Genomic DNA, 12,054 nt, shown 5'->3' on the forward strand with positions numbered 1-12,054 from the left:
TTTATTTTTTCTTTGAAAACATAAAGAGCAGGATCACTGTTTGATTTTTTTTGAAGGTGTTCTAAGGCTGAAAATACTTGTGGGGATAATATTTGCACAGCATGAAGCACATTCATCTTTTCTAGTTTTGTGGTGTAGACATGCTTCCTTGTTAAATTCCGTGCCAGTTTCATGATTAATCATGATGATTTGGTTTGGTCCAGAGCTTTTCACGGAAGGACATCTCTGCAGTTCTGGAATATAAAAGTAGCTGAAAAAAAATTTCAGACCACTCACTAGATCTGTAAAGTAAGCGGGGTCAGAGGGATCCGAAAGCTTAACTGGAGAAACGTCACTGTAAACATGGAGTGAAGCTGAAGACACCTTTGTTACACCCATCTGCCTCTACACTTGTACAAAGAATTTGCTGTTTCATACTCCATTGTCCATTTCTTTTTTAGTGAAGTTCTGACGTCCCAAGGACATTTAATCTCCGAAATACTGACTGCAGCAGTTGTACTTAATCAAGGCATCTGGTGTTGCTCCAGTGAAAGGGAACAAAGTTGAGCTGAGAAAACTTCTTTATTTAATGTCATACATGACTGTTCTTGCTTTAAAGCATCTTCAGTGGCAAAAAAAAATACACAAAGTTGCACCTGAGAGTGGCTGACGGCTGTTTCACAATGCAGTGCTACAAAACGTTGCAAAGCGTTTTGTAGCAATTACTGAAGGGAGTTCGCAGTCACCGATGGCCATCGGGACAAGAGCCCCGCTGGTCCGCCGTCCTCGTAAATGCTGCAGAGCTGATTCCATTGGAGCCGCACCGAAGGCGGTGGCTTGTCCTGTGGGATCACCCAGTCCTCAAAGGTGTTAGGTTGGAAATGAGCGCCAAAGGAACGGGGACAGGTGAAGAAGTGGACGACAACACGGGGCGCACTCGCAACAGAACGTTTATTAGAAAACACACATGCCTAAATACCTAAAATACAACATTGTCACTTCCAGCCCCAGGATGATTGTGTTTGACAACTTTGAGGTGCACGGGCGTCGATCACAATGCACGGCGTCTGTTAGATAGTTGCCGCGTGCTCTTTTGCACAATCATTAATGCAGCGGCCTGTTGGCTTTACATACGAGCTCCCACAGAATAGTGGTATATCGTAGACGACAGATGTTTTACAATCCACAAACTTCGTTTGGTGTTTCTTTTTGCATTCCTCACTAGCCTTTCCGGGGCATTTATCCTTCTGCACAAGGCCGAGGGTTTCTTCGGGGCCGAAAAAACAACCGGAACATTGTAAGGCTTCACGACATTTTTTAAGTTGTGGGAGATAGCGTGAAGGTAAGGAATGATGGCCGGTCTGGTTTTTTTGCCGTTCACGGGCGTTTAGGCGAACACCTCTATATTTCCTTTTCAGGCTGTCCGCTGCGTCAGTCAGAGGTTTCCGCGGAAAACCCACGCTTTCTAAATGATCCACCTGTAACAGGAAGCTCCTGCCCATTTCATGATGACAGGATTTGGCCAATGCAGCTCCGAGAAAGGACTGGGCGGTACCTCGTTTTACCAGTTTGGAATGTGCGGAGTCGTAGGGGAGTGCATCCTTCTTAGAGCGGGGTTCATAAGCCCAGCAAATGTGGTCTTCTAGAAACATAAGTTTCAAATCTAGAAACTGCAAAGACCCTTCCAATGTTCTTTCATGGGTAAACCTCACCCCATGGGAGCAGGCCGCAAAAACTTCCATTAAATCAACTGCAACAATATCAGTAAGCTCCTTATGTGCGAGGACAATGACGAGGTAATCATAGACATACCTAAAAATTCTAATATCGTCTTTATTCCCAAGTCTTTCAGCTATAGCTTGGGTCACAGAGTATTAAAACAATATCACACAAGACGGGGGCCACTTGCAAACCAATGCAAATGCCCTGTTTTTGCACATCACATCACCGTCAAAAGACGCAAAGGTATGTTCAAGATAGAAAGACAGGAGTCCAATGAATCTCCACACTCATACCACAGGAGCTCCCGAAAGCCGTTTCTCCATTCTTGTCGATGCATTTGGTTACAGCTGTAAAATGGGCCTGATGCGGGACAAAGTAAAAAAAGATCTTCAACATCAATTAAAAAGGCATCACACTTCCCTCTAGACCAACCCCTCAGGAAGTCAATCACCTCATCTGAGCTGCGGACTAGGAACTCATCATGCAGTTTCAATGACGAAAGGTGCATTATAAGAAAGATGGAAAACTGGTACTGACACGAGTCTCTCTCTGTAACTATCGCCCTAAAAGGGACGTCCCTTTTAATGCGTCTTAGTCACGAAAAAAATGTCCAGGGACAGCTTATTACTAGTGTTCACCTTCCTCGCTAAAACAGGAAGGTCTAATTCACAGCATAATTTCTTTGCCCTCGACTTCACCCTGTTCAGAGATCCTGGCTTCACTGGCTTGAAGTTCTTGTCAACAGGTTCCTTGGCTTTTTTGCTGTACAGTTCATGGGGCAGGACGACAAATCCCCCTTCCTTGTCCGAGGTTAGTAGCTTGAGGTTGGCGCACTTGAAGTGGTCAACGATGACCCCCATCTTCAGGCTTTTTGGGCGTTGGCCAGCGGTGCGGCAGAGCGCATCATACGTAAATAACTTTTTAAATATTTAAAAAAAAAAATATTTCACTCTAAATATGGCCCTTGCACGCAATTATATGGTGCACCTAAGCATGCTTTAAAAGAGCCGTCAATAATGGCTCGCTTTAGGTTACGACTCCGCTTGCGTTCGGTCACTTTCTGTTAGCTTGAGAATCGCCACCTTCTTTTATAGCGTTGCAGTTGAGTACTTTTCGCACTTCTTAGCGGCCGTTCGCAACTGCGGAAGAACAGACAGGGCCACGACCGAACCAGCATAGTCCGAAAACCCGATTCACCAAGACGAGATGAAAAGCACAATCTTTACTTTAAAATGGTATTAGTGGGTGCCAAATTTTACTGCTTAGGTTAGTGTTCCAAATGAGCACTTCTCACGCCCTAGTAGTTTTGATGACAGCCTTTGGATTCTAGGAGGAAAATGAAGCAATCCGGTCGTGCGACTCAAATCAAATTTGGGGGTTTTACGTGCCGAACCAACGACGGGTATCTGGCACGCCCCAGCGGAGGACCGAGGATTAATTTCGACCACCTGGGGATCTTTTGACGTGCAATCGAAAGCTCGATTACCAAGCTGCCTTCTCCGCAATATACCTCCATCAGATTGCAGGCACCTCGGCCGGGATTCGAACCCGCCACATGGGGATCGTAGGCCGGCACTCTCGCCTCGGAGCTACCGAAGCGGCTTCGTCGTGTGACTGAATGTGACGTAGGTGCACTGGCTTTGGTTTGACTACGATCATGTGATCATAGTTATGGTCACGTGATATCGTAGATAATAGGTCACGTGATTTAGAGGATTCCGTTCATGGCTACGAGCGACTTCACACACATGCAGGGAGGGTGAAGAGACAAGGGAAGGGGGTTGCGTGGTCTCTAGGTCAACGCAATTTATTCTGCATCCCTGTAGCCCGCATACACGTCAGCAGGGTACCTGCCCCTAATTGTCTTGACCACACAGGATGGCAGGGGCCGCCTATTCTTCTTTCCCAAGCGGCTCCACAGCCACAGGGCACACTGCCTGTAGGCTGCAAATCTGTAGTGCCTGGAACAATGACAGAGATTGGATGTAAGAAGCAAAGCCTATCACTCTGTTGGCAAATTCTACACTTGTTTTCATTTCTCTAGGCATGTAATCATACTCTGCTTTTCTGTTACGTCCACTCCAGCTATCACATAGCAGAATCCGTATTTGGCAGTCCATGTCGGATGGGCTAGACATGGAAGCCAAATTGAATTGAACTGCTGTAGATTCATTCTAAATGCTCCAGAGTTAAAAAAAAAAAAAACTATAGGCCTTGGTTCTTCTAACGCACCTCCAACTCCAATCGACACAACAACCAGTTATACACCGGAATTAACAAGGAAGGAATATCTGTTGCGTGGTCATGATACATAAAATAAGTTCACAGGGTCCCAGTTCATAATTGTAGATAATATCTGTCATTGGTGTTTGTGACGAATATTGCATCGCTGTGTTTTGGGAAGGACACATGAAAATTATGTGCACTGGCCAGAGGGAATGGGAGCCATTCATCCAGAACAGTGGAAAGCTCCCCATATGATGTTGTTTAATTTGGGACAAAACAGTGCAGTTCGTAAGCCTGTGAAGTAGTGGTGTGCAAATATTGGTTCGAATTAAATAGTGCACTGTCGTTTCTAGCATCAACAGCGAAAAAAGAGCCGGTTGCATCGGCTTCCCTTTGCAGCGCGAAGGTTATGGCAAACATACTATTCAATTTGAACCAATATTCGCACACACCTACTGCAAAGGTTTCCTGCACACAAGTGCCAGGGAATGTGAACTCATCAGAGGACGTCCCAATTTAACATTGTCTAAAGTGCTGCTGGCACTGCCGAAGCTTGGCATTGGTACTGGTGATTAGGGATTTGAGAATAGCAGCCTGGCCATGAGTGTTCTATGAAGCTCGCACAGAACAGTTTTGGTGTAAACATACGAGCTGAAGTGCTCATGCAATACTGGAGTGGCTCTAGCAGTTGTGATTTCATGTCTCTCCGACACAATCCGTGTCAATATCCGAACATTTCATTCTGACAGCTTCCATTTGCCATGATAGCTGCTACCACCCCCATGTGTTTATTAGTCCTGAATACCTTAGGGCTCAGGGCACCGCAATCATTTGCTATTTGGTCATATACGCATCTGCAAGACACATATATCAACATTTTTTCCCGTCTTAGACTGCGATATGTCTTCCATTATGCTGTGTTGATTTAGAGGTGACACTACTATCATCAGAGTAGTGGGGATACATATGAGCACCCCCAGGCCTCCCCATTCTTGCACGAGAAACTTTAAATTTCAGTGTTTATTTCAATGAATAGTGTTGTTAGAAAAATATTTTAACGAAAAATGATGCGATACTGTTTGGTGACCTATTCCAATCTCGAATCCTTTCTGTCATACTCACCCATGTGGGCACTGCAACATCATCTGTTAAAAAAAAAGCATGGATCTCGACGACGACAGCCTGCTTCTGAATAAGCTGTCCAGACATGGCACTCCTAAAAAACTATCCCAGCATAGCGTGCAAAGAATGCCACACCAGCGGTGCAAGTGTTGCTGGCACCACAAGGAACATGTCGAGATGATCATCCACCGGCTTCAGGGTGTCTGGCATCTGCATCCAAAAATAGTGTAAATCAGGACCCAGACACCCAATAATTATCACCCCACCTTGAGATTTTGGCTTTTCAACAAGATCAGGGGATTAAGGGATGGAAGGTAGGAAGGATTGGAGGGCAGGACGCCTTGACATGTCTCTGACTGGGGTGTTTACTGCCCTATATACCTCCCATGGACCAAAAGCCGTCCCAAAGTGGCAACAAAATATGTTACGGGAGCCAAAGTGTCATGCTGTCAGATGCCGGCAAAATTACGAAAGAGAAAACGAGCAGATGCAAGTGTGGCTGTTGTCGTGGCGTCCCCCTTTGTGACAATCAAGTGAGCACAAACTATTGTGCAGCTCTTGGCACAGCAAATTAGGCAGCTGCCATACGCACATGGACTCTTCTGGCACCGCCAAAATTCTTGACGTGGCATATTTTTATAAAAAAAGTAAGCAAACGTAAAACAACGCATTGCAAGCGTCCCGGCTGGTGCCTTTGTTGCAATGATGTTCACATGCACGTAAGGGCAACTTCGGCAGGCTTGCAGTTACAGGTGCTTCGTCGCGCGGGCGGAGACAACGGCTGTTTGACCGAAACCGAAACCATGCCACTCCGCGCTCCGTCGCCAACTGCATGGTTCCCAAAATAGTATGCAAAATGTAACTGTCCAGCATACGACAATAAACAGTCCAGCGACTTGTGCTTGCCAGGCCGGCAGGCGAGGTACAGGCTAAGCACACAGAAAAAAAGAACCTGAGCGTATTGATGCAAGACACTGCGAATCAAGGTCAAAAAAGTTCTTGGAGCGCTTCGTGCAACGACTGAACTCGAGACAAACAAGCGCGCTGTGCGGGTTCAGCGTGCAGACATTGCCTTCTTTGCTTTAGCTCACTTCTCTTCACCAACTTTCTTTTGCGGCAGATTTTTCACGTACCGGGGTCCCTCTCGAAAGAAAGCCCACCAGGAAAAACCTAAGTAATCAAAACTTCGCCAAGCAGTCATTGAGTTAGAGAGGGATTTTTATAGCAGCGTATGATTTAAACAAGAGCAGGAATGTCGATGCGTTTCAGTTTAGTAAGCGCCATATCTGCAGCGACGTGGGGACGGCAACACACGTCGTCGCGCGAGCGCTTCAGCTCAAAAAGTAACTCCCGCCGCGCAAAAACGTGGTTTTGTCTCACAGCATGACGGCATGTTTGGCACCCGATACACTAACGTCTGAGAGTCCGCGCACGCCCGTGTCTACCGCTAAAAACAAAAAAAAAAGACGCGAGACGAGATTCCTGAGACGACGAGTGCACGAAACGCGAGACGTCGGGAAAAATCATGCAAGACCAAATAGACGATTAATACAGGGTACTTTGTGACGGGTGGCGTCTTGTGCGACCTAGCTTACGCATGCTCAATTACGGTTCTCAGTTTCGTTTCGTTTATGAAAGGCGACCAAAATTGCTTCTTTGGCGCAGGCTTGGCACGGATTAGCCATATTTCGGTGAAATGTAGCAGGATGTAGCAAAGTTAGCCCCTTGGTGCAGTTTGGCGCAATTGGCGCAGCAATCACATCCCTGCACTGTTTATAAATGTGTCTCAGCCACGCCTGGACAGATGCCTCCGAGTCATCAATGTCCGCAAAGACATCCTCGCGTGGCTTTCTGAATACGGAGGGCATTATGCTCATTGACTGCATGTAACCGGCCACCACCATCAACATCGCCCCGTATGTGGCTACCCTCAGGTGATTGCGCGATTCACGAGAAGCTGCCAGGGAAAGGGGCAGCAGGTACGCTCTTGCAGCATGACAATGCCCATCCCTACATTCACCGTACTCCCTCAACCTAGCCCGCAGTGACCATCAGCCATTCAGCACCATGAAAAAACCACCTATGAGGACCCTATTTCATGGACACTGGTGAACTCGAAGCGGCTGTCCAGGCGTGGGTGCGAAGCACTCCCAAAGAGTGGTCCCGGAACGGAAAGGCTGCCACACTACTAGAACCAGTGCGTTCGTCTCCAGGGGGACTACGTTGAGGAGGTCGACACACTTACCGACCCCTAAGTGGACAATATCTGCGGAAAAATAAATCGTAAATCAGTATGGTACGCCCCCCATATGGCTGCACTGCCTTGACAATTATAGTATGGGAAGGAGGAAATTTTTTATATTTTTGAGTGCATGGCCTGCAGTGGCATAGCCAGAAATTTGTTTCAGGGGGTGTTTTACATTGCTGGTGTGTGTGTGTGTGGGGGGGGGGGGGGGGGGGAGGGGGGATATTTTGCATCGCTGGGCGAATGGAAGGTTTCTAGTTCGCATTGCCATTGCATTGTAAACGGTGCACGAACCAGAGCAATGAGCCTTCAATGACTGCCTTTTTGTGTAGTTTCTTGACCAAAAAGCTTGCAAACACCGTCTAAAGCCCCTTCTGACAATTTGGATACTGGAGTAAAGAATATGACTTTTGCCGATAGGGTTGGAATATAAGTCTCCACTTGCCTTCTAGAGGAAAGACGTAGTGGCATCCATGGACTCAACAGCAATCTGTGCCTATGTCATCGTTCTCAAGTTTTTGATTGTTTTGACCAGAGAACATTGCACTCGCTTGGGACACCCAAAAATTGAAAGGATGCATTATCGAAATGCCAAAAATAAAAAAAAATGTTGAAAGAACAAACCGCCGAAATCTCTATTAGCCGAATCACCCCGTACCAGAGACCAAACAATTCCAAAATATTATGTTCAACACGAACCTACAGGGTTCTAGATTGAGAAAGTGGAAGAAACATTTGTTCTGCCAGAGGAATTCTTTGTTTGTTGAATATGATCTAATAGTTTGTGTGTATTTCCCAAAGAAAGCTAAGGATGTTGAGCTTGTCCCAGTTGCCCAAAGCGGCTGTCAGGCTCTCTTCTCGCATGCTTTGCTTCTTGTGTGGTAGATGGCGAGGTTCTAATCTGATTTCTGCCTCGATATCGTCTTCGAGCGCAGCTTGCACATTTTTCATACTCCTAATTTTGCAGAAGACACTTCCATGATTCCAACACACTGGTGCAGCTAGCATCTGCCAATACTGTACCAAATATGGCGATCAGATATGTATGCATTCTCACCTTTCGGCGTTTTGCTGTTGGGCATTTTATTTTTTGACGTTTCAATGTTTGGCCTTTACATTTTGATTTTCGTCATTTTGATATCGGCCCCTGTTTTGATGGGCTTGAAGGTCACACGCAGAGACTAGACCAGGTAAAAGGACGAGGATGTCTGAGCTGAAGGTGCCAACTGTACTGTCGACGTTGACAGTGCACTTGAAGCAGTTGGTGTTTGTTTCTTCTCAAAAAGATTGCCCAGCATCAACTTAGCTGGCATAGCTAAGCTCATTTTTAAGATAGCAACAAGGCATTGATGCATGCAAGATAAAGTCGGTGTATGCAGTTTTCTGAACTCTTAGCTCTGAGAAACAAAGTGACTGGAGCATCCTTCCCCAACACGGTTGCGAATTACTGCGTCAATATCATAACTTCGTGCTCATTTATTTGTTGCTTCAAAAGTGTTGTTCTGTAGTATAGTGCTGGTCCAGTCCATGAAGCTAGCAGGAAAGAATCTGGAAACAGTAATTCTTCGTTTTTCTGAACTTGGGAAAATGCAAAAGCTACGGCATCAGCAAGCCAATCGGGGCGTGTAAGAACAATGCATGTCACAACGTAATGTCTTAGTGTACTCCTCCTGTGGAATTTTGGCACGTGCTTAGCTCCGTCGCTCATACTGGCACACAAGGGCAGTAGCTTTCACCCTTTGTTGAGTTATGCTAAGACAGAAAAGCAAGGAAACTGCATGAGACGAATACAATCTCGGGAGTGAGTTAATCTTCGCCTCTCGTTGACAAAGTAGGACTTTCAAGCCTTTGCGGCCACCTGCTCTCTGCGAGCTTGTAGAAAGGCTTCAGGCGCTAATTCGGCTCTGTTCAGAGACACCATTTGAGCAAGCTGCGAGCCAGACTTGGGTTTCTGACACGGACTGCGTTATCTTTGTCGTTTGCGCCAAAGCCAAACGTGTGGGATATCCACTGCTCTCTTGAGAGACAGAGAAAGAGAGAGAGAGGGAACCTTTATTAGTTACACCATAGTCCGGTGCTTGATTGGGGCCACCAGTGCTCACCCGGTACAGCATGGACATGCTGTACCAGTAGGAGCAGTACTGTATCAACGAGTTGAAGCTGGGGGGGGGTGGGGGTGAGCCTGCCTGCCTAGTCAGAGGGTCGAGAAGGGTGAAAAAGAGGGAGGTAAGGGAGCATTGGGCATGGGGACAACGCCAAAGCATATGTACATCCAAGGTGTCGCCTTCTATTGCTCTCGACGAGGCGAGGCCGTCTCGACAAGAGACGAGGCCATGTGACTGTCATATATTTCATAGCGCTATTGTTGCATAACATTGCATCTAAACAGAGCAAGAAAATGACATATCTAAACTGATAACCGCAAATGCAAGGAAAAATAGCTCTCCATGATCTGGCCTAACGGGAAGAAGTGTAACGCTCGAAGAGGGCGGTCTCATCAGAACAGTTCGTTTAGAACATATAAGAATATGTGTAGTTTATAGTGGGACAGCAGTTGGAAGTGTCCGTGTTTCTGTATTGAACAAATGACTGGGTGGTAACTAGGCAGGCTGCTTCTCATTTAGTCTCTTGAAAGCCTCCCTGGAGCGCTATATTGCGCCTGGACAGTGGGGGTTATAATTAATTTCACTATCGGCAACACAAACAATTCATCGACCGCTTCCCAGGATGGTGCTAAACGTTCATCTAGCCTAACAACAAGTTATTACAAGTGCGTATGTACGCTGTGAATCGGACAGTGAACGTAGTTGCCGAGGGCACGGTCCTCACCGAGACATGGTGAGTTTGCTCACGCGCAAAGCATGACATCGTACTCACTCGCTGGCACTTGCGCCCATCCCTTGCTGCCCATAGTGCCGCATGTTGAGGTAGGCCAACCTCAACACCTCAGGGTTGAGGCACAGGGCCTCGAAGTCCGGGTGGCCCGTTACGCAGCCCTGCCGGCCCTGCTGCTTCCGTGCGACGGCCGGATATTCGCGGCAGCAGACGCACTCGACGACGGTCTCCATCGGCGCGCAGGAACCACATAGACACCTTCGCAGAAAACACGCATCAATTACCCACTAAAGCGGGGTATAATGGAGCGCACCACGTACCAGTCCGTGTTCCCAAGCCGCCCGATTCCATCGTCGGGTGCGTCTTCCAGCTCTTGCGGACTCGCTTCACCGCGGCGCGGCCGTTCGTCGTTGCCACAGTCGGTGCCCGCGGCGCTGCGTTCGTCGACGTCGCGCATCGGGGTCGAATCATAGGATATGGCACCCATGTCAGCTGTCCGTTCCAGGATTTCGAGCTCTAGAGACGTTAGGTACGAAAGGTCCATAGCGCGACCGTGGGATGCGACGAACGACGAATGCTGAGCACAAAGTCCGGGCAACTTTGGTCCGGGCCCCTTGACGACGGTCCGCGCGTTGGAGAGATTCCTCCGCGGGTCGGCGGTCGGTGACGCGCAGTGACACTGGAATCCTTCGATTGCCATTGGCTGATGCGTAAAGAGATGCCCCTTCCGTTTTCCGGGGTCATCTCAGAAAGGGGGGCGTGCCGGGGACTTTGATAGCAATTTTAATAGGGAAATCCGCCGCGCATGACTGTAATTTTACGATTTTTAGGATCCTTAGGACCCATAGATTGAGTTACCGCCATATATAGACCATCGCAGAACGCTCCGGAGGGCCCCTTTAATGGCACCCGGCAACAGCGACTTCCTGTGATTTTTGTACGGCGTGTGGGGCACCGTGCAATCAAACGCGTCGTTGCGTAGGTGTAAATGAACGCCATTTGCGAGTATTTAGTGCGTGGATTGTAAACAGGTTAAAAGATATATATTTCAGGCGTCTGGGATGACTTGTACCAAATCTAAAAGACACGGGGCGCTTTCCAATTCACAAACTGAAGTTTGCTAATTAGTCTTAATCGACCGAATAATTGGGCAGATCGAGGAAAATGCGGCAACTATGTTAAGACGCTTGCTAACGACGTGCAGTTGGTTTTACTTCCCTGGAGGACTCCGTTTGCTTTGTTTTAAAGTTTGATGCAAGTAATCTGGGAAACCCTGTACACATTGTCTCGATGTTCCCTAAAAAGCTAAGGGTTTTTAAAAATCCCCTCTCCCCAAAGAAGTTAATTTTAATCTCTCGGAACTGTTTTCAGCTACGGACCATAAATACTGCTCAAACAAACGAGAAATCGCATAATTTTAAGAGATTGTAGCAGACGGGTAAGTTTTAGTTGTCGATTGCGTGCGCGAACTTCGCATTTTACTCCCACCAGGGCGTCCAAAACGGTTCCCCGATCGGCGCATTTACCGCGTCCAAAGAAAAATGGTCCCTCGATTTCCGCCCGATGGCATCGCAGAAGGGCGGTGTTCCAGCGGCGGTGTGTTCATTGCCACTTCAAGACCACTTTCGGTGCGCGGGCGGAGCTTACTCCGCTTTTGGCGGGGCTCTCTTGCAGAGACGTAGCGCACGACAACATTCGTGCCGTCGAGGCGCAAGATGCGTGCAGAGTCTTTCCGGCAGTTTCATTGTGAAGCAGTATGCAATGCATTCTGTGTTAAGTCTGCCTTTGGCACAACAATGCAAAAAGAGCTTGTTTTGTGTGTTTATTTGGTATTGATTTGCCTAACTGCAGAAATTGCTAGAGTTCTTTTTTTGAAGGTGCGGAATGCTTTTCAACGGAGCTCCATCAATCGGAAGATTTCGCCC

General features: G+C 47.4%; 1 protein-coding gene across 1 annotated transcript; it reads right to left on the bottom strand.

Annotated features, from left to right (window-relative positions):
* Positions 1–3,343: 3,343 nt before the first annotated feature.
* On the bottom strand, positions 3,344–10,761 carry LOC121048118 (P2X purinoceptor 7-like). Its single transcript, XM_042288112.1, has 3 exons — positions 10,450–10,761; positions 10,172–10,387; positions 3,344–3,662 (listed from the first exon to the last, which is right to left on the bottom strand). Exons 1-3 carry the CDS (start codon positions 10,671–10,673, stop codon positions 3,509–3,511), a joined length of 594 nt encoding a protein of 197 aa, XP_042144046.1. The 5' UTR covers positions 10,674–10,761; the 3' UTR covers positions 3,344–3,508.
* Between the last annotated feature and the right edge of the window lie 1,293 nt (positions 10,762–12,054).

Source organism: Ixodes scapularis, unplaced genomic scaffold, assembly GCF_016920785.2.
Source record: "Ixodes scapularis isolate PalLabHiFi unplaced genomic scaffold, ASM1692078v2 ptg001158l_1___fragment_3__unscaffolded, whole genome shotgun sequence".
In the NCBI taxonomy this organism is placed as follows: Eukaryota; Metazoa; Arthropoda; class Arachnida; order Ixodida; family Ixodidae; genus Ixodes; species Ixodes scapularis.